Raw genomic sequence first — 20669 nt, 5'->3', positions numbered from 1 at the left:
TATGGTCAAGCGCTCATCGATAATGTTAACAGAGCTTAACTTAAAAGGCAAGTACTACAAAGCTATCACTGAATAGCTAACAAAAAAGTTATTTTATACATGTACCAAAGTTAAAACATTAACTGAGTTTTTGTACTGTTCACAGCATTTCAAATTGCACTGTTAAGGCCCATCTGAAATGCAGATCTACTGCTGGCAGTTTACATTTTGTTACGTCTTGACTAAAAAGTTTACAATAAAAAAGTTTGCTCCAGCCATAGACCATGGTACTTTTAAGTACAGAAGGAAGCAATTCACCCATTACAATGGATTTTACATTCTACAACAACTTATATCTAAATTGCACCTTTAACGTAGTGAAACATCCCAAGGCGCTACACAGGAGTATTATGCGATAAAACAATTTGACACCGAGCTGCCCAAGTAGAAATTAGCGCAGGTCAAGGAGGTAGGATTTAAGGAGCGCCTTGAAGGAGGAAAGAGGGGTAGAGAGGGGAAGCATTTAGGCAGGGAGTTCCAGAGCTTGGGGCCTCGGCAACAGAAGGCACGGCCACCAATGTTTGAGTAATTATAATCAGGGATGGTCAAGAGGGCAGAATTAGAGGAGCGTAGACATCTTGGTGGGTTGTGGAGCTGAAGAAGATTACAGAGGTAGAGAGGGACGAGGCCATGGAGGGATTTGAAAGTAAGGATGAGAATTTTTTTTTTTTTTTTTTTTTAAATCGAGGCGTTGCTTAACTGGAAGCCAATGTAGGTCAGCGAACACAGGGGTGATGGGTGGGCGGGACTTGAAGCGAGTTAGGACATGGGCAGCCGAATTTTGGATGACCTCTAGTTTACGTAAGGTAGAATGTGGGAAGCCAGACAGGAGTGCACTGCAGTAGTCAAGTCTAGAGGTAATAAAGGCATGGATGAGGGTTTCTGCAACAGATGAGCTGAGGCAAGGGCGGAGACGAGCGATGTTACGGAGGTGGAAATAGGCGGTCTTAGTTATGCTGCGGATGTGCGGTCGAAGCTCAGTTTAGGGTCAAATGTGATACCAAGGTTGCGAACAGCCTGATTCAGCCTCAGACAGAAGTTGGAAAGAGGGATGAAGTCTGTGGCCAGGGAACGGAGTTTGTGGCGGGGATCAAAAACGTCCCAGAAATCCCGGCCTCCCCGGGTCCGTACTGAGTGTTTACGAACCCGGGAAGGCATTGCAAAAGCCGGTTTTCAGCACACAATGCGCATGCACTGAAAACCAGCTTTTCCGATCTGTCAAGCTGGAGCTCGACAGATCCTCCGGATCTCGGGAGCGAGGACAATTGCAAGGGCAAGATTGCGGGATTTATCCATATCTTGCCCAGAAAATGACCTGAAAACTTGCACCTGATAGCCTACTTTTACAGGCGCAAGAGTTTCAAAACACACAAAAAAATAAAATTTAACACATTTTATTGTTTAAAAACCCTCCCCACAACGGTAAGTTTACTTTAAACCATAATTAAAAAAATGTTTTTTTTTAAATCCGGAAAAATATTTTTTTTCTTATAAAACATAACTAACTTTAATTTAAATTAATGTTAAATATGTATTGTATTATTTCTATTTAAGTGTTTTGGATGTTTCTCAATCATATTAATGGGAACTCTAACTTAGAGTTCCCATTATTATGAATGAGAAAATACTTTGCCTTGATTGGCATCCCAGAGCCATGTGACTCCAGCTCCAGCTTACGGATGCCCAGACGAGCACACACTCCAACGTGCAGGAGCGGGATATCTCGTGGGCGCAGCAGGTTGAGGTAAAAGCGCGTCTTTTTTCCCTATTTCAGTCGATCACCCACAGGAAGCAGCCGACCGGGATTTCTAGGCTGTTGGCTTCAGTCTTCCCAATATTCAATTGGAAAAAATTTCTGCCCATCCAGAACTGGATGTCAGACAAGCAGCCTGACAAGAGACCGTGGATGGATTGAGAGAAGTGGTATTGAGATAGAGCTGGGTACCATCAGCATACATGTGGAAACTGACACGGTGTTTTCAGATGGTGTCACCAAGGGGCACCATGTAGATGAGAAATAGGAGGGGACCAAGCAAGGATAGATCCTTGGGGGACACCAGAGGTAACGATGTGGGGGTGGGAAGAGTGCAAAGTGCAATTACACATCAGTCATTGTTACTTCACCTCATCAGTCATATGATTACTGCAAACATAATGCAGTAGGCTCGTGGACAAATTTACAATAAAAACACACTCAATCGAGGTAACCCAAATGCATGTGATATATGACACACGGTACACATCACAACATGCAGTAGGGCCACCATATATTTACAAATTGAAGATAAAATCAACTACACAAGCAAAACATTAAAAGCATAAAACCATTACGAACTAAATAAAAGCAGAGTTCTAGTTTTGGGTTCTGGTCTTCAATTTGTGAAGTGACTAACATTAAGGTTTTACAGAAGAATGAGGAACTTGGTGGTACAGTGGGCTATTCACTAGCCTTTCACCTCTGGGACCGAGGTTGAAATCCAGCCAAGATCAAAGTCTTTGTTAGCTGTAAATAACCTACGTATGGGTAGCTCAAACCAGTTTTAATCCATGGATATACACCACAAAGAAATCTCTAATTTGGCACCAATTAACTCTCCGACAACTTGGCTTCAAGCTGATATAGGCAATGTTAAAAGTATCATGCTGGTGCATTGGGGCTGAGGCAGAGCATCGGGGCAAAGCAAAGAGTTTTACACTGCGTCTAGAAGTGCTATACCTAATCCAATCATGCCTGAGAAGTGTTCCCAGCAACACATCCCAATTAAATAAACAATGATTGATCTGCATGAAATGTTGACCATCTATGCAAAATCTAAGCTGTTATAGCATATAAAACACTTTCCTTCACCCACATAAACTACAAATGTAACAAAAGACTTGCCAATTTTGACTTAGTCTTCGACACCAACATATAAAAAAAATAAGATGCTGATGAGGTTACAGCGTACTTAAAGTACTTTTTGTTTATTTCAGACTTTTAACAATTTTAAACAACTAATTTTGAATATTGTTTGAGTTGTAGGCGCAGTAGAATTTAAAAGCCTGGCTACCTATACATACAAGTGCTGCTTTGGCAACTTCTATTTGTATTTGGCCTGCGAGCACCATCGGAGCAGGCTGGGGAGCAGAAGGAGCAGTGTGGCGGCATACTACTCCAGGGAGCAGCACATGCTGGAGCAGGAGAGCAACGGTAGTGAGGAGGGACGTCACCAAGATCCAAGTCGGTGATTGGAGCGTGAGCAGGTACAGCAGGAGCGACGAGAGTTTGTAGAGGGATGTGATCGGGGCCCAGGAAAGGCACGAGTTTGGGGCCCAGAAGAGGCGAGGGCCCAGGGGCAGCACGGGCCAGCCCACACTGCGATACGTGTGCGCGCTAGGTCCGTGCAGCAGAGCTGGTCTCCAGTCATCTTGGTTAATCCTTGCCACTGGACCAAGCCCGTGTGGTGGCTGGTGTGCAACGGCCATCACAAATTAAAAACATTCACGCACAGACATCTTCCACCTTTCAAGATTTAGTTCGGGACCTGGAATATTAGGTCCTTCATTGAAACACCTGTGAACTTTTTGACGTGGAAGCAAGTCATCCTCAACTCGAGGGACTGTCTATGATGATGGCTTTGGCAAGTTGTCTTGTTACACACTATTTCCAGGAAGAGCAATTTGTTTTTAAACTAACATTTTCCAGCCGAAGTCTTGACCAGACACAATCACTCGGGGATGTTTACATGGTAGCAGTTGAAAATATAAATAAAAATTGCTGCCTTTTTGCCATCTCTGGTTGGTCAGTAATAAAAATTAATTAAATTATAAAGGGTGCCAGAATTCATAAACACTTCTCGGTTTTCACTCAAACTTCAAATGCAAGTACAATGATACTTAAGCCTAAATGTTTAATGTGCATGAATGCAGTATGGAACCTTGCCTTTCACCAATACACATCCGAAAATGATATGTAGTGTACCTGCAATTTTTTTTTAATACCCGTTGGGGGTGGAAAGGTTCCTCAGTGCTAGGACTTTCTGTTTAAAGCATCATCCTGGGCCAACAGCAGGGCTGCAAGAGCACATGTCAAAAAGCGATCACTGAATAGCTAACAAAATACTTCTGAATACATGTTGACTAAAGTTTGCATCATTCACAACATTGTAAGCTGCACTGTTAAGGCGCATCTTGTTAACAAAGGAAACGGAAACAAACTGCACGAGTTTGTGCTTATTCTCTTCCAATTATGCTCAATGAACTATCATTGTGTCCGCCGTGGCTCAGATGGTAGCACAGTCACCAGAGTCAGAAGGTTCAAGTCGAACTCGAGATTAGAGTACAAAAATCTTGGCTGACACGCTAGTGCAGTACTGAAGGAATACTGCACTGTCGGAGGTGCCTTCTTTCGGATGAGACATTAAACCAAGTCTGCTCGCAGCCGGACTGAAAATATCCCATGGCACTATTTCGAAGAGCAGGGGAGTTATCCCTGGTGTCCTGGCCAATATGTATCCCTCAATCAACATAACAAAAACAGATTATCTGGTCATTATTATATTGCTGTTTGTGGGAACTTGCTATGCAGAAATTGGCTGGTGTGTTTCCTACATTACAACATTTCAAACGTACTTCATTGTAAAGCACTTTGGGACGTCTTGAGGTTGTGAAAGACGATATGTAAATACAAGTCTTTTTTATCCACTGGATCTCTCATTATCTTAAAATATTTACAAACACACTTGGGATGTGTGACTATAATGATCCCCAGGAACTAGGAAGGCATAGAAAGATGGAATTGGGGCTCTGCATACCCCTGGTAAAGGGAAGTTGGGAATACAATGAAAAACCCTGAGGAGTTGGGGGGAAAAGCACTATTGCAGTTGCTAACTTACATAATTGTTACCAGTTTCTAGTAAACGTATTCTGTTCTATATACACAACCATGTTTGAAGTTTAATCTGGAAAAAGTTGAAGACCCTTTTGCACTGCCAGTTCATTTCATTTTTGTTGATTTCAAGTTCCAGCTTTTTTCATTAAATCTCATGCTAAAGGACAATACATTCACAAAGGAAAATAAAGCACACGGTGCCTATTTGTATTACCTTGGAATAAAGGATTTTCACCTTTAAGGAGGATAGCATTCCACAGTTCTATCCATTTTATCATTAAGGCAATTGGTCTTAAAAAAAATTACATCGGGGTACTAATAAACCAGTCATCTGTTTCCCATGACCAAAGCTAGCAGCTCTCGCGTTAACTTTCTGGTCAGTCTCTTACAGGACTAATAGCATGGCCAAAGGACTTTAGTGATGTACAGCGTAGACTTTTGCAGAAACTCTACTCCAGCTTCAATTCTGCTCATATGCCTGGTCTTGGATTATATTTAGTTCAGGAACAAGAAATTGGTTGTATCCACAGCCTTAAAAAAGCTCAGTCAATCACAGCAATGTTGTGTTTTGTACAACACAAACTGCAAGAAGAGCTAATATGGTTGAGGTTCTGGAGGATACCACCAGCCATTTTTTGCAATATGTTTGCCCCAGCCTAGATCTCGCACACAATTGCACAGCAACAGAGTTCAATAGGATAAGCATGGTCAATCTTTCTCCCCACTGTTTTTTTAAAATTTTATTCTGCACCAAACATACCAGTTCTCCACTAATTATCCAACTGGTTTACATCTATCCACAGAAATTTGGCTACGTAACTACTTAGTACCAGAAAATACAGTTACCAGCTATAAACATACTGCAACATCCATTCAAGTCACAGATGAAGGCAACTGACATTTATGTAGTGCCATTAATGTAGGGAAAGAAGGGGAGAGGTCCAAAGTGGAAATTCCGGAGCATAGGCATAGCAGTAAATGGTAGGGGCAGAGAGAGGAGAATGCACAAGAGGCCATAAACAAAGGAACAATTCAAGGGTTATAGGGGCTGGAGGAGGTTACAGAGATGGGTAGCACCAAGGCCATGAAGAGATTTAAACAGAAGGATAAGAATTTTAAATAGGAGACGTTAGGGGCTGGAGCTAATGTAGGTCAGCAAAGACAGAAGTGATGGTCAAGTGGGACATAGTGCAGGCTGAAATATGTGCAGCAGAGTTTTGCATGTGCTGAAGTTTATGGACAGTGGAGGATGGCAGGCCTGACAGGAAAGCAGTGAATAGTCGAGTCTGGAGGTTGCAAAGACGTGGTTGATGCTTTTACCGACAGATTGACTAAGGCAAGGTGGAACAAGCGATCTTACACATGGAAATAGGTGGTCTTTGGGACAGAGGAAATGGGGGTTGGAACTTCATCTCAGTTTGAATAGGATGTTGAAGTTGCAAAGTCATTCAACCGGAGACAGCGGTTGGGGAGGAAGATGGAGAAGGAATTGGTGACAAGTGTATGGAATTTCTGGTAAGGGTATGGAATTTCTGGCAGGAGCAGAGTTTGTGCTCAGAGAATAATAGAATCATAGATCACAGTAGGAGGCCATTCCACCCATCTTGCCTGTGCCGGCAAACTTTTCCCGATGTTTACCAAAGGAAATGGCGGCTCACCAAGACTGGTTTTCAGACGAGCAGTCTGGCAACACATAGGCAGCGATGGGGAGTCAAGTCAAGTGCTGGAGGTGGAGCAGGGCGTCATGGTATACATGTGAAAACTTGTCCCACATCTCCAGATAATGTGACAAGAGGAAAGTCATGGTCAGGTGGGCAGAGCAGTGGCAAATGGAATTTAATTCGGAGAAGTGTGAGATAATGCACTTTGGGAGGGCGAATAAGGAAAGGGTATACACATTAAGCGGTAGGCTACTAAATAGTGTAGATGAACAAAGGGACCTTGGAGTGCTTGTCCACAGATCTCTGAAAGCAGCAGGCCAGGTGGAGAAGGTGGCTAAGAAGGCATATGGAATGCTTGTATTTTATGCCTCGGCCAATAAAGGCAAGAGCAGGGAGGTTATGCTTAAATTGTATAATAATCTGGTTAGGCCACAGCTGGAGTACTGCGTGCAGTTCTGGTCGCCGTATTATAGGAAGGACGTGATTGCACTAGAGGGTGCAGAGGAGATTTACTAGGATGCTGCCTGGAATGGAGAATCTTAGCTATGAGGACAGATTGGATAGGCTGGGTTTGTTCTCATTGGAACTGAGGTGGTTGAGAGGAGACCTCATTGAGATGTACAAAATTTTGAGGGGCCTGGATATAGTGGATAGCAAGGGCCTATTTCCATTGGTGGAGAGAGAATTACAAGGGGGCATAATTTTAAGGTGGTTGGTGGAAGATTCAAAGGGGATTTGGGGGGGGGGGGGGGGATGCTTCTTCACGCAGAGGGTTGTGGGGGTCTGGAACTCCCTGCCTGGAAGGGTGGTGGATGCAGAAACCCTCACCACATTTAAAAGTAGCGTGGATGGGCACTTAAAGTGCCGTTACCTGCAGGGTTATGGACTTAGAGCTGGTAATTGGGTTAAGACTGGCTAACCTTTTGTTGGCTGGAGCAGATACAATGGTAAGTACTGCAGGGAATCTAATACGGCCAGGGTGATCTCCTGGACTAGTTTTGATCACCTGGATAGGTCAGAGGAATTTTCCCAGATTTTCTTTCCCTAATTGGCCTGGGTTTTTACCTCTCCCAGGAGATCACATGCCTCCAGTTGAGGTGGAATGTAGAATGTTTTAGTGTAAGGGGTGTCGTAGTTGTGGGGCGGACTAGTTGGGCCAGATGCTCTTTACCTTTCCGTCATTGTTCATAGGTTTATATGTAACCTTCAGGGATGCTGACCGAGTGCCATGTGTCTCTGTCGGCTGGCGCGGATACGATGAGCCGAAATGGCCTCCTTCCGCGCTGTAAATTTCTATGTTTCTATAAAGTCACTATTGTGTAGTATGTAGTTGATTAAGAGGTGAGGGACAAAGATAGATCCTTGGGGGACTAGAGAGGCGATGGTGCAGGGCAAGAGAAGCCACTGCTGGACATGCTCTGGCTACAATGGAGAGTAGAATCTAACGTGGGCAATCCCACTGAGTTAGACAATGTAGGAGAGGTGTTGGAGAAGGACAACATGGTTGACCATGTTAAAGGTTGCAAAGGGATAGTGCGCTATGGTCACAGTCACAGAGCAGGTTATTTGTGACTTTAGTTAGGGAATTTCAGTGCTGTGGCACAGGCAGAAGCCTGATGAGAGATTCAAACATGGAGTTACAGGAAGCATAGGCACAGATTTCAAAGGCAACAGCATGCTTAAGAACTTTGGAGAGGAAGGGGAAGTTAGAGATGAGGCACCAGTTTGTGAGGAGGGGGGTTTGGGGGGGGGGGAGGGGATTTCTAGGAGATTGTAAGGATTACAAATAGTAGTCATCAAAAAAAAATATACTGTGTAACAGAATTCATAGAATCTAGGTATAATGTCCCAAATAAATGCAACATCTCGCATGAGCATGTAACAAAGTAAGCAACAATTGGAAATTAAAATCAATGATGTTTTTGTTGGAGGCAGACTCAGATTATTTTCGTTAAAACATGGAAGGAAGTTGGCTTGAAGGAGTTTGAGTGCTGAAATTGAGCTAGGCTAACGGTACTGGACAGCATTTACACACTGCTGTTCTCACCCCACCAGTAATATGGCCATGATTCTCCTTTTAGTTCAGCTCCTATATGGGTGAGAGCAGCTTTTCCAAAGTAGCTGCTCAATGTCACCACATATACTTAAACTAAGAATGGATGTCTATTGCAGTATGAAGTATAGATAACAAGTTGCTTCTTAATCCACCAAAAATCCATCACCTGCAAGAGCAAAATACCCAGAGACACAACTGACTACAAAAAGGTGGTGCTTCCACAAATAAACCAAAAGTGGAGAATTTCCCCTAACTAAAGTAATTCACCCAATACAGACCAGCACCATACCGCACTTCGTCATGGAGTTAGAAATGGAGCTGCAAATCCAGAAATGTCACAATCTGGACACATCAATTTAGGGTGACTGGTGGAGCGAAATATCAGAATTCCATCATCTCCACTGAGATGTCTCCCAAGGATATCACTGCAATGGTGCGACCCAACATTTCGCTCTCTCTTTTCTTATCATTTAATTAAATGGAGATCAGAGTTTTAAGCCTCCACTAACCATTTTATTCATGGTTTACTTGAGCAGCTTGTACTAATAAATTAAACCAAAAACATTTTGTCTATAGATGCATCAGTAAAGCACTTAAGGGAAGTAATTGTATGATTTCATATATTCTTTACAATATTTTAGTAATCATAAAAATAACTTCAATTGCGAATTTTATCTTCCTTTTCTTCTGCTCTTAAAGCGTTGAATTTGGCTGGGCGATGTTTCCAAAGGCACCATGATTCTCTGGAAACTCACCCACGAGATCATTTCTTACGGCTGAGCTTAAAATAGCAGACTATACTATGTAGGACATAGGCCCAGACTTTGCGGTGATAATGGTGGTAAACTGTCAAGAGTTTGATGTCATTACCCCTCTAAAACTGACTAACTTCAGGATTTAATGCAGGTGCAGATAAACGCGGAAATCCTTAAATTGCGGTTAGTTATTCACTGTTCCGACATTGCCGGCAATAGGGAATTCCACAGTGTAGCCTATCAGTGAAATCAATTAAACTGACGAAAACTTAAGCTTTTCCGATCTAATTACGATGTTAAGCACCCCATTAAAAGTTAAGCCCTGCTGGAATAGGTGTAACTGGAGTTTTAACAACGTATTGACTACTGAACTGTTCTGGCCCTGAAAAACTAATTTTATATTTGTGGAATGTCAAATTTCTCCATGATGTTAGAAAATTAGATTTTTAAAATCTGGTCTTCACCCAACATCCACACTTCCTAGCAGTCACTGATTTATAACCTGGAGCAAGGAACATCCCTAAAACAAACAGCTGCCCCACTGAAATTTACTAATGCAGCCCAGACAAGTGATTTGACCTGGGGCTTTCTGCTTGATCCAAGGCTAGTAAGACACTAGTCCACTGTCCCAATATATTTAATAAAAGCAACAAAGAAAGATCTATTTCTGTTGCAAACCATTAATTAGTGTAAAATGAGCAAAACAGGAACATAGGACTCACAGTAGGTCATTCAACTCCTCGAGCCTGCTATACCATTCAATTAGATCATGGCTGATCTATACCTCAACTCCATTTACCTGCTTTTGTTTTATATCCCTTGATATCCATATCCAACAAAAATCTATCGTTCTCAGTATGGAAAATTTAAATTGACCCAGCATCCACAGCCTTTTGTACCAAATTCCAGAGTTCCACTGCCCATCGTGCTTCCTAATTTCTCTTATTCGAGATTCAACCACCAAAGGAAATAGTTTCTCTTTATCTATCGCATCAAATCCCTTAGCTAATTTAAGTAGCAAGATTATATCACCCTATACCATACCAAACACAAGGAATACAAGGTTTGTCCAACTCTGGCCTATTGTGTCGAGGGTTGTGAGGATATGGGATACGCTACTAGAAACAGTGGTGTGGAAGCAAAATCCATAATAGCTTTTAAAACAAAACTGGATAAATATTTGAAAAAGAACACTAAAAATGAATGGGGAAAGGATTGGGGAATGGGACTAATTAGCTAGCGCTTTCTGAGAGCTATCACAGGCACAAAGGCCTGAATGACCTTCTGCGTCATAAATTCTATCTTTCCATGTACAAGATCCAGAGTTTCTTCCATTACAGCAGATAAGAGAGATTCTCCTGTGTTGTGTGAAAGATTTCTTCCCATCTTAGTACAGGTCTTACTATACAAACTCGAGTCTCCCAACTATAAATGGTTTTGAATCAATATAAAATTCAGTACATAATGTAGCTTCTTCTAATGAAAACTATATCCTTGTTTAGACGATTCCAAAAATATTATATAGCTACAGAAATGGAGAATATAATGTGCCAAGTAATGAGCAAGTCTGCTACTAACTGAATTACTTGAAGAAATTAATAGAGCTGTGTAATTTGTTTTCCCCTCGCAGAATAATTGACAATGAAAAAATAGGGAATCATTGTTTGGTGATGTGCAGCTGTGTATGATGAAAAGAGAAGGCAGGTTCAGTACCACGGAGGGTTTTACACTCATTTTGATCTTGCAACAGTCACTGTAATGTTTCTAAGCTAAACCAAATCCCCGTTTCAATGGGCCCCGTGCCAAATATATTAGCTGTTTGAAAACAGTTTTAACAAAGTTTACAAATTCTTGTTAACTAATGTGGGACAGATATTGAGCTTAAACAGGACAAGACAGGAAGTACAGTGGAGCACTAAAATTAGGAATGGCAAGAAGGTTGAAACAAAGAAAGGGGTCAGTGAATAGAAATGAGAGATTGCCCATCAGACAATGAGCTTTTTATTGCATCTTACCTAGTAGTAGAAAGTTGTGTTGGAAAAATGCAGATATTGCACCATTTATTTAAGTTTTAGATGGACTTGGGGCTTCAAAGAGAAGTTGAGGGGAAATATCAGGGACAAACAGGAAACGGAGCTTCTGGAAGACAATTTGAATAATGGAGGAGATGCAAGAATTTCACTTGAGGTTAGATGAGCTAGTGATGCCAAGACCATTAATAGATGAAGGAGGATTGTGAGGAGGTAGCTATAAAGATGATCGCTGACAAATGCTGTTTAGACGCAAGAAGAAACAACCAACTTTGAAAGGCTGAAAGAAACTATCTTTGAAGAACTCAAAGAAATTAGCTTTTCATCGCTCTACTGAAGGACATGGAGCTGAAGATCAGGATGTGATTCAGCCAAAACACTAGGCAAGGTGAGGAGGCTACAAGCACGGAGATGTAAATGGAGGGGATCGGCTGCACCCTGAATGTAGAATGGAATCTTTGGAAAAAGAGTGGATAGAGTTGGACAATGGGCAGAAGGGTCAGCAATATGAAAGGAGGGTGAGGGGATGGGAGATATTCCGAGTGAATCCCCAAGTTAATGAAAACAATTAATGGATGAGCCATTAACTATAGCCCAGTTGAAGTGATGACGGTTCATAGAATAGTACAGCACAGAAGTAGGCCATTTGGCCCATTGACTGTACGACTCTTTCAAAAGCACAATCCAGTTAGTCTCATTCCCCTACTTTTTGCCCATATTCCTGCAATTTCTTTCTCCTTTCAGCATTTATCCAAAACCCTCTTAAAGCTATTATTGAATCTGTATCCAACACCCCATCAGTCAGTTCATTCCAAATCCTAACCACTTGCTGCACAAAAAAATGCTTTTCCTTTGTCACCTCTGGTTCTTTTGCCAATCACCTTAAATTTGTGACCTTGTGTTATCGACCCTTCAGCCATTGGAAACAGTTTCCCTTTACTTAGTCTATCTAAGCCCGTCGTGATTTTAAACACCTCTATTAAAATCACCTCTTAGCCTCCTCTGCTCTATCCACATAAATGTAATCAGTTATCCCTGGAGCTATTCCAGTTAATCTCTTCTGTACCCTCTCCAAAGCCTTCATGTCCTTCCTAGAATTGGACACAATACACCAGCTGGGTCTGAAAGAGTGCTTTATATAGGTTTAGTTGGCTCTCCTTTATTAGCCCATGCTTGTCCAAGTGGCTGTTAATTTTCTCCTAGATTATGGTGTGTGTCAAATCTTGTCCTGTAAACAGTGCATCTCATCCAGATTGGATTGGCTTTGCCCTTTGCAATATTTGCTAAATAACTAAATCTCTGTCGCTTGTAATTCCCAAAATATTCATCAAGGTGTACTTTGCGATCAAAGCTTTTCTATTGAAGTTTACTCTGCAACTCCAAATAGAAGCCAAGAATTCTCAGCCATGCATATCAAGAACAAATAAATTGAGCACAAAAGAACTCATTCCATAGTTTGGGGCATGCAGTCTTAGAGGTTGCCTATCAAAAATTTGAAGTCTGACATGTACAAGCAGTCACCCATCAACAGAATCTTGCCCAGTTGATGCTACAACAACTTGTATTTATACAGCACCTTTATCGTAGTGAAATGTCCCTCGCTTCACAGGAGTATTATGAGATTAAAAATTTGACACCAAGCCGCTTAAGACCAAAAGCTTGGTCAAAGAGATGTGTTTTAATGAGCGTCTTGAAGAAGGACGAAAGAGAGGTAGAGTGCCGGAGAGGTTTAGGCAGGGAATTCCAGAGCTTAGGGACTAGGCCAACAGCGGCACGGCCACCAATGGTTGAGCGATTATAATCAGGGATGCTCAAGAGGGCAGAATTAGAGGAGCGCAGATACAGTAGGTAAACATACTTCTCCTATGACCTGTCCTAGATGGCAGATTTGCTGCATGTCAATGATACCAGATAAATAACAGCTGGGTGAGCTTTTGGATATTCATAGAGATGCAGAAGCAATTTATTATATTCTATATAGATAGCATAATTTGGCAATCACAAAGCACCGTGCTTGTAAACGTTGTTTCATACCATCTTGGTTGTTGTCCAGATGGATGGAAGTTAAAACCTACTAGAAAGGACATGGTAAGGAAGGGTTCCACATCTAGACCAAATATTTTCAGGTATGCAACACTAAAGTTTGGTGAGTTGAATGCATCAAAAGGCTGATGAAGAAGTCAAGCCAGAGCTGAGGACCTCATCTTTTCCCTCAGACTGATCTACTCTGGTCCTGGAAGGGACCTTTTGATTTGCCATCCAAGGAAATTAAACAGTATTCACTTATGATGGATAAGGCAAGATCATGTTCCTAGAGGAATACAACACGTATAAATTCCTGTCATCTAGGAGAGGGACTGAATGAGAAAAGTATTTACGCACACTAGTCAATTTTTTGAGGCATTGCACAAAGTCAAAATCAAATGTATTCTTTAGATGAGTGGGATTGGAGGGCGAGGGATAATGGGACCAGGGTGCACAGATGTAATTCAGTCATTTTTTCCAAAGTTGTATAATCTGTCCTTATTTTTAGATAATATTTTTATTTTTTATATAAATTGCAAAACTTGTGGCAATGGGAAAGTAGAGTTGGTTAGAGCATAGGATTTTCTTACAGTATAGGTTGAGGAGCCGAGATGCAAAATTGGGGTGCTACAGCGCCACCACTGGTGGGTGGATGTAATTACAGTGTGACAAGTTCACATAGGCAGTTGCCATTATAAATGTAGACATAAGCATTTGCAATAGAAAAAGTTGACAAAGTACATGCAGACACAAGATTTTTTTATATATTTGTGTGCACGCATGTGCTCTGGAGGCAAGCAGCTGAGGAATCTTAACAAATTCTCAGTTTGAATGAACCAATCAATCTCCCCAAAAAGCAGTTGAAAGTTTCAAAACTAATAGTTAGGCAAGGGTATTAAGGATTACAAAACTAAGGCAGGTAAATGCAGTTGACAAAGATCAGTCATGATCTAATTGAATGGCTGAACAGGTTCGAGGGGCTGAATGGCCTACTCCTGTTCCGTTGTTATAGTGTGTCAGAAGCAAACAATGGAGGGAAAACCAAAATATCCGGAGTTTTTCAAGTTCCTAGCCCTTTAACACACAAGACAAAGATGCGGAGGATAATCAAGCATGTCCCAACACCTTCCCCCAAGGGAACATCTCCGTGCCAGCCAGCAACCTGCAGGAAGCAATATCCAAGTCACTTTGGTAGACAGTCACTAGTACCAAACACACAGGTTTTCCAAGCTGTAGGAAGATGGATTAAAAATTAACTTTAGAATCAGAGGTTATTTTGAATATATATATATTTAAATGGGTGTATTCTATCCAGGAAACATTTCATAGCAATCAGTAAATGCAGCGTTAATGTGGGGTTGCAATGTACAGAATTAAAAGAGCAATACTTTCACATTCATGATCAAACATTCTATATTGCACATCACCAGTTGAATTTTTTTTTAAATTGTTATTTCACATCCTTAATTGAAACTTGTAGCATTTCCCCCTATTGCACATACACATGACTAGAGCTGCAAACGTGCACTTACTCGGCTATATTTATGTATCCACAGGATGCCACAGCATGCAGCGGGGTCCAGCCCTCATTATCTGGCTGATTAGTGTTTGCAGAGTGCTCCACCAGAAACTTCACCATTTCAAGGTTCTCATCTATGCAGGCCTGTAAAACAAAAAATAAACTTAGCTTTACTGTTAATGTATTCTACAGGAGATTGAAAGAATATAATGGGATTTATTTCTGTGGTAAAATAGGAACCGTCAAGCAACTAGTTGGTGTAATAATTGGCAGTCTTTTCACCTCAAAGCATGGGTTCAAATCAATTCAAATCATTACAGCTGAGGCAATATTCTATGACACCAATACTCGTTACAGGTGAAATCAATGTGGACTGACAATCTAAAGCACAAAAGTGACTATAATTCATGAATTGGTACTTTTATTTAAAAACCATAGTCTCAACTTGTATTATCTTGTAATATTTACTGGCCAGATGACAAATGTGAGGGAAGTAAACAATATTCAGGGATATTGGAAACAATTAAAACATAACTGAAGAATGGTAGATGGCTTTTAAATGCAAGGTCATGAATATTGGAGCAAACATGTATGTGATAGAGACTTTGATAGAATCTCTTAATTACATATATGTTTGTTATTTGTTGTTCCAATATGCTCAAAATTGATAGATCTATGCAAATTGTGGGCACTGGCTAAATCAACACAAGTTTCATATAATCTTGTATAGATTGATGATCCTACATTTGCACATCATCACATTGGTGCATCCAGCTAACAGATTAATCAAGATACTAAATAAAGTATTCAAAACTAATCATTGTCTTATGACATTCCTCATTAGCACAGTTTAAAATGACAGAAACTACTATGCTACTGGTGAAACTTTGAAAAGATGTTGATTCCATGACCAGATTTCATAGAATCAGAGTGGTGACAGCACAGAAAGAGGCCATTCGACCCGTCGACCCCGTGCCAGCTCTCTGCAAGAGCATTTTAGCTAGTCCCACTCCCGAGCCCTTTCCCCGTAGCCCTGCAATTTTTTCCTCTTCAGGTGCTTATCCAATTCCCAGACACTAATGATTTACTTTAACTTAATAGAAATTCTGGGAGCAGACGATAAACAAAAATACCTCCATCTTTGAAACAGTGCAAACTTTTTCACAAATAGTACTTTTTTAAAAAAACACTCATTTTGGACTCACCCATTTACCACCAATACCCAAACTAAATCAAGATGATGTGGCTCAAAACATTTCAGAAAAGATACATACAGGACTTCCATGTACTCAGGATGACAGCTCTGAATTACGGCCATGATGCAATTCTAAATGTACCTTGCGTCCCAAGAAATTTCAAGTAAACCTAGACCTTCCAACATTTGTTTCATAATCCCTCAAGTCTCTCGGCTGGTAACAAAATCTTTGTTGAAGAAATTATTTTACCGCAGCTGTTCAACAGATGCTGCTACCCATCAGAAAAACTACAATCCAACATTGCAAAGCCTTTTTTACATTACAAATATGGTCAGCATATAAAAATGCCACAATAATTGAGCAGCAGGTTTAAATGTACAGACGAACCCACTTAATTGCAACTGATTGCAATCTGCGAGGTAGTCCCAATAAAACTGTCATTTCTATAAAGCATGGGGCAACATAAACAAACACTGATCTGGTGCATAGCAAACTTTAATTGCCTAAATTTCTAGCAAACTTTAATTGCCTAAATTTCTTGCAACATCTTACGAGGGTGAGTGCAGTCTGACATCTTAAAAATGAAAGAAAAATGTTCACCTCTCATTTCTGACCAACAAAACCAGATTGATATGAAAGCCTCAGATTCAAAAGTCAAACTAAAAGGCGGTATTTTTGCACACCTTACTTGCGTAGATACAGGAATTACAAAAAATGAAATTGCAATAAAATGAACTTTACACAATTGGAAGTACAGAGGAAGAACACTGGGCTATAGAAATGATTGTATTAAAACTAGAATTGCAATTATGCACTATGGGCTAGAGTTTCCCTAACCTGTTTTTCTGGCGTCCTCACCCAAGATGCACCGCTTTTGTCTGCCTCAAAGCACACTGAAAAAAGACGTCCATATTCTGGCCCCTCCCCAGCCTCTCCTCGGTCGTGGCGCAGCGTGGCCCAATGGATTGGGGTGGAGCCAGGTCCCAGTGCTGAAAACAGTGCCGGGACCTATGCGTCTGCGCGCATGTGCAATAGCTCCTGGCAGGCCATTTCTGCAAACGCGCGCTGCAGGCTGTGTGGGAGGGACCCAAAGCACGCCGTCCCTAGCCCTGGCTGAATGGGCTCCCTCATTGGCAGCCCGCTGCATTCCCTAAGGTAGGACTTCTATTTTTTTTATTTGTTATTTATTGATTGCTTATTACTTTGGTCTTGGTGCTTTTAGTGCAGGGTTCCTTCTATTTTATTTGTTAATTAATTGCTCACTCTTTGTGCTTTGTTTGGTGCTTGATGGTGCTTTAAATGTAGTTACTGGTGCTGATTCCTTAGCTCTAGGTAAGGTTTTTCTGTGCAGGCAGAAGTGGCAACATATGCTGGCCTAAGTTAGTTTGGAGCAACTATTTGCTGGCCAAATGCCTAAAACAGGGGTAAGTGGCTGGGAACGTCCCCTTTTGAAAAAAAAACTAACTCACTTACATTGGTGCAAATTAAATGGCCAGAATTGCAACTAAAAAGATAGTCCAGAAAACTCAAGTTGTCCCAAAAAAAAAGGAGCAACTCCTGGGGAAATTTGGGCCCATTTGTACTGTATTTGATGGGAGTAAACATGTGATCAAGCCTCAGTTGTATTGCTTGAATTGGAAGGAGCATCAGTTTTCCTGTCTAGAACTTGTGTGCCCTACTTTTTTGAAATGACTCAGCTTTTCTCGATATGGGGAGGGAAGAGAAGGAACTAATACAAATATTTCAAGATACATAATTATGCAAATAGAATATTCACATTCAAACTGCTTCCTTGAGAAAAGGTGAAATCTTGACAAGTTCAAAAAGTGGAGTATTCCTCTCTACTTGCATTGTACCCACATACCAAGGGTAACTCTTGGTAGAAACCCACATTAAGGAGGAAAAGCCAGTTTGTTGCCCTGAGCCCATGCTAAAAGCAGCATGCTTTGGCTATTTGGCACTGTGTGTCCATTTAAAGCAATTCAAAACTAGTCCCACTGACCTGGGTTCTCCGCACAGCCCTGCATCATCTCCTGCTTCATCCATATTTTCCTTAAACAATGCAATGGTCCTGCCTCCCAATCAGAATATATGGTCTTTCCTTATTCACCCATAACCAACAATTATCATCTCCTCCAGTTTTTCTTGCATAGTATGCCACTCGTCCCTTGGTGGGCATGTAAGAGGACTAATAAGATTGGGATCTACTACATTTGGCACTCTTTCAAGCAGCAGCTCTCAGGACCCATAAAAGTCCAGGTCCTGCACAGTAGAGGCATGCAGCTCTCCTAGGGCTCAATTTTCCCCAATGCCGTTTGACATATTACAAGAGTTACGCCATTTTCTTTGGCCCCAACTACTCAAAATATATAACTTGCAAGTTTCCGTTCTAATTTTTGAAATTGGCGCCGCGCAGCCTGTCTTTCAGCTTCAGGGGTGGAGCCTAATGTCTGCACCGAAAAAGTGATGCCGCCACCCACCCCCCGCCCCCCCCCCTTCTGCGCATGCACAAAAAAAATACATGCCCAGTACATGGTCTGCATTCAGCCATTTTTAAAGAGCCAGTTGTGTATGAGAACTTTAAGTCTCAGTGAAAAAAATCGGAGCTGCAATATGCAATGTGGCTTAAGGACCAAGAATCTCTCACAGGACAAAGTGGAGGCACTAGTTACTGTAATTGAGGCCAGATGGTACAAGCTGGACACCAGCAGAGAGGACACAAAAGTTTCGCAAAAAGAAATGAAGAAACGCCGGAATCACCTTGCAGAAAATTACTGTGCAATGGTGAATACCCAGAGATCTGGAGGCCAGTGCAAAAAGTGGCAGGACCTTGGTCAAGTAGTTAGTGTAAGTAATATTTTCATTTATTCACTGGAATTGCAATTGTAAATGTGACCATCTGCATATGACCCACCCAGCAGAAAGACACCCTCTCTAAAAAGTTATATTTTCATCTTTGCAAAGGAAGATAGCACACAACAAAAAGGGAAAGAACTTGAACAGGAGGCGGCCTGGAAAATCTGCACCCACTGACACACTTGGAAGACAGGGTCGCTGCTTTGATGGGTCCTGCCTGGAGAAAAGCAATCACTGGCTGGGCACACACTCCAGGGAGAGGGCACGTCCTGCAAATTCTAGAGTCTGGTTTTGCTAAATATTAAATACTGCGCGGGCGAGCCATGCTTCGGTTCATGGGGATGTCGCCGTCAGCTACGTTTTGGCTGATGCCATGTGCTATCATTCATCGTGGTCTTTCAAATGAGCCTGCTACCTGCGCTGTGAGAGCCTACTCATGCCACCTTGCCCCCTCCAATGCTGCTAACCATTTGTCTGTTCTGTTATATTTTGCAGAACTTGAGGTCAACCCTGACGAGGCTGAAGCCGATGCAGATGATGATTCAGATGCGGACGAGTCTGAAGAGGAGACCATCTTCCAATCCCATCTTCCAGACCAAGAGCATGGGGGTGAGGGTGAGGATGAGGATGAAGCCCCCATTCTTGTACTCACTCTGGAGGAGGTGCAGGTGCCACCCACTGAGAGGCCAGCCCCTTTCCTGAGCGGTTTGCGTGTTGGGACATTCCATGGTTTCTCAGTCAGAGGCTGGGGATTCCAAGTGGGGTACAGCAAGGCTTCCACCCCACCGGGCTTCTTTTGAAGCTGCTGTATGTCTAAGGTTTCTCATTCCTTCAGTTCGGCTTCCACCCCACCCCAACCCGGGCTTTTTTTGGAAGCCGAGCCCCGAGCCTGTGTCCGGGCAAGGGAGCGATTCTGCCAGCCGACGCTTCGACCCTCGGGGCCGGTGAGAAGACGTACGGTGAAGTGGCACTTTGGAAAAAAAAAAATCATAAATTAAAGAACTGCATTAGACTTCCATTTTCTCACTTTTCACTGAAAAAATTAAGCTTCATGATGGATATTCTTGGCCTTCTCGACTCTCCAAAATTTCGCATAAAAACAATGGTGTCTTTCTGTGCCAATTTTTTAATGTGCGCTGGTTTTTCTTAAGTGCCCAGAAGGTTTTTTGGGAGTTGTCATGTACGCCGGCCTAGGAAAAATTTAAGTTGGCCAAACTTGCTTAAATCTGAAAAACTGGCGCAGACATCAGGTTACGCAAAAAAATGCTAACCTAAAAAAAATCATAACTCCATGAGTTATGCTGGTGCAGAAACTTTGGGGAAACTTGGGAGATTTTAATTTACGCCCAAAAAAGCTACACACGCCAAAAAAAAGCGCAGATAACATCTGCTTAGAGATGAGAAAGCCAAGTGCCTTGGATCTACAGAAAGTAAACAACCTCAAAACACGAGAGGAGAACACCTTTTTACAAATGGTATTCAAAATGGTTAAAGCTCTGGAATAGAATGAAGGAAGGGTTTTTCTCTCATCGACACTTCTGGTTGGAACTTATGATAAAGGCAAAAGGCGTAAAGTGGTCAAAGGATTCACGGCGCAAATCGTGAATTTCGGCAACTTTAGTCCGGGGCTGATAGTGCTGCAAGAGAGGGAAAAACAAAACA

At 41.8% G+C, this 20669-nt stretch overlaps 1 protein-coding gene across 5 annotated transcripts in view; it reads right to left on the bottom strand.

The window, feature by feature from the left end:
• The window catches only part of LOC139227840 (protein phosphatase 1 regulatory subunit 12A-like), a 258951-nt gene that overhangs the window by 165159 nt on the left and 73123 nt on the right, over positions 1-20669 (bottom strand). For all 5 annotated transcript variants that reach the window (XM_070858917.1, XM_070858916.1, XM_070858915.1 and 2 more), the window contains exon 2: positions 14969-15099. In XM_070858917.1, coding sequence (XP_070715018.1) covers positions 14969-15099 — 131 coding nt within the window. The remainder of the gene's footprint in view (positions 1-14968; positions 15100-20669) is intronic.

The sequence above is a fragment of the Pristiophorus japonicus genome, chromosome 17 (assembly GCF_044704955.1).
Source record: "Pristiophorus japonicus isolate sPriJap1 chromosome 17, sPriJap1.hap1, whole genome shotgun sequence".
In the NCBI taxonomy this organism is placed as follows: domain Eukaryota; kingdom Metazoa; phylum Chordata; class Chondrichthyes; family Pristiophoridae; genus Pristiophorus; species Pristiophorus japonicus.
Note: the sequence above shows the minus strand (reverse complement) of the source record. Positions and strands in the feature narration are given on the sequence as shown.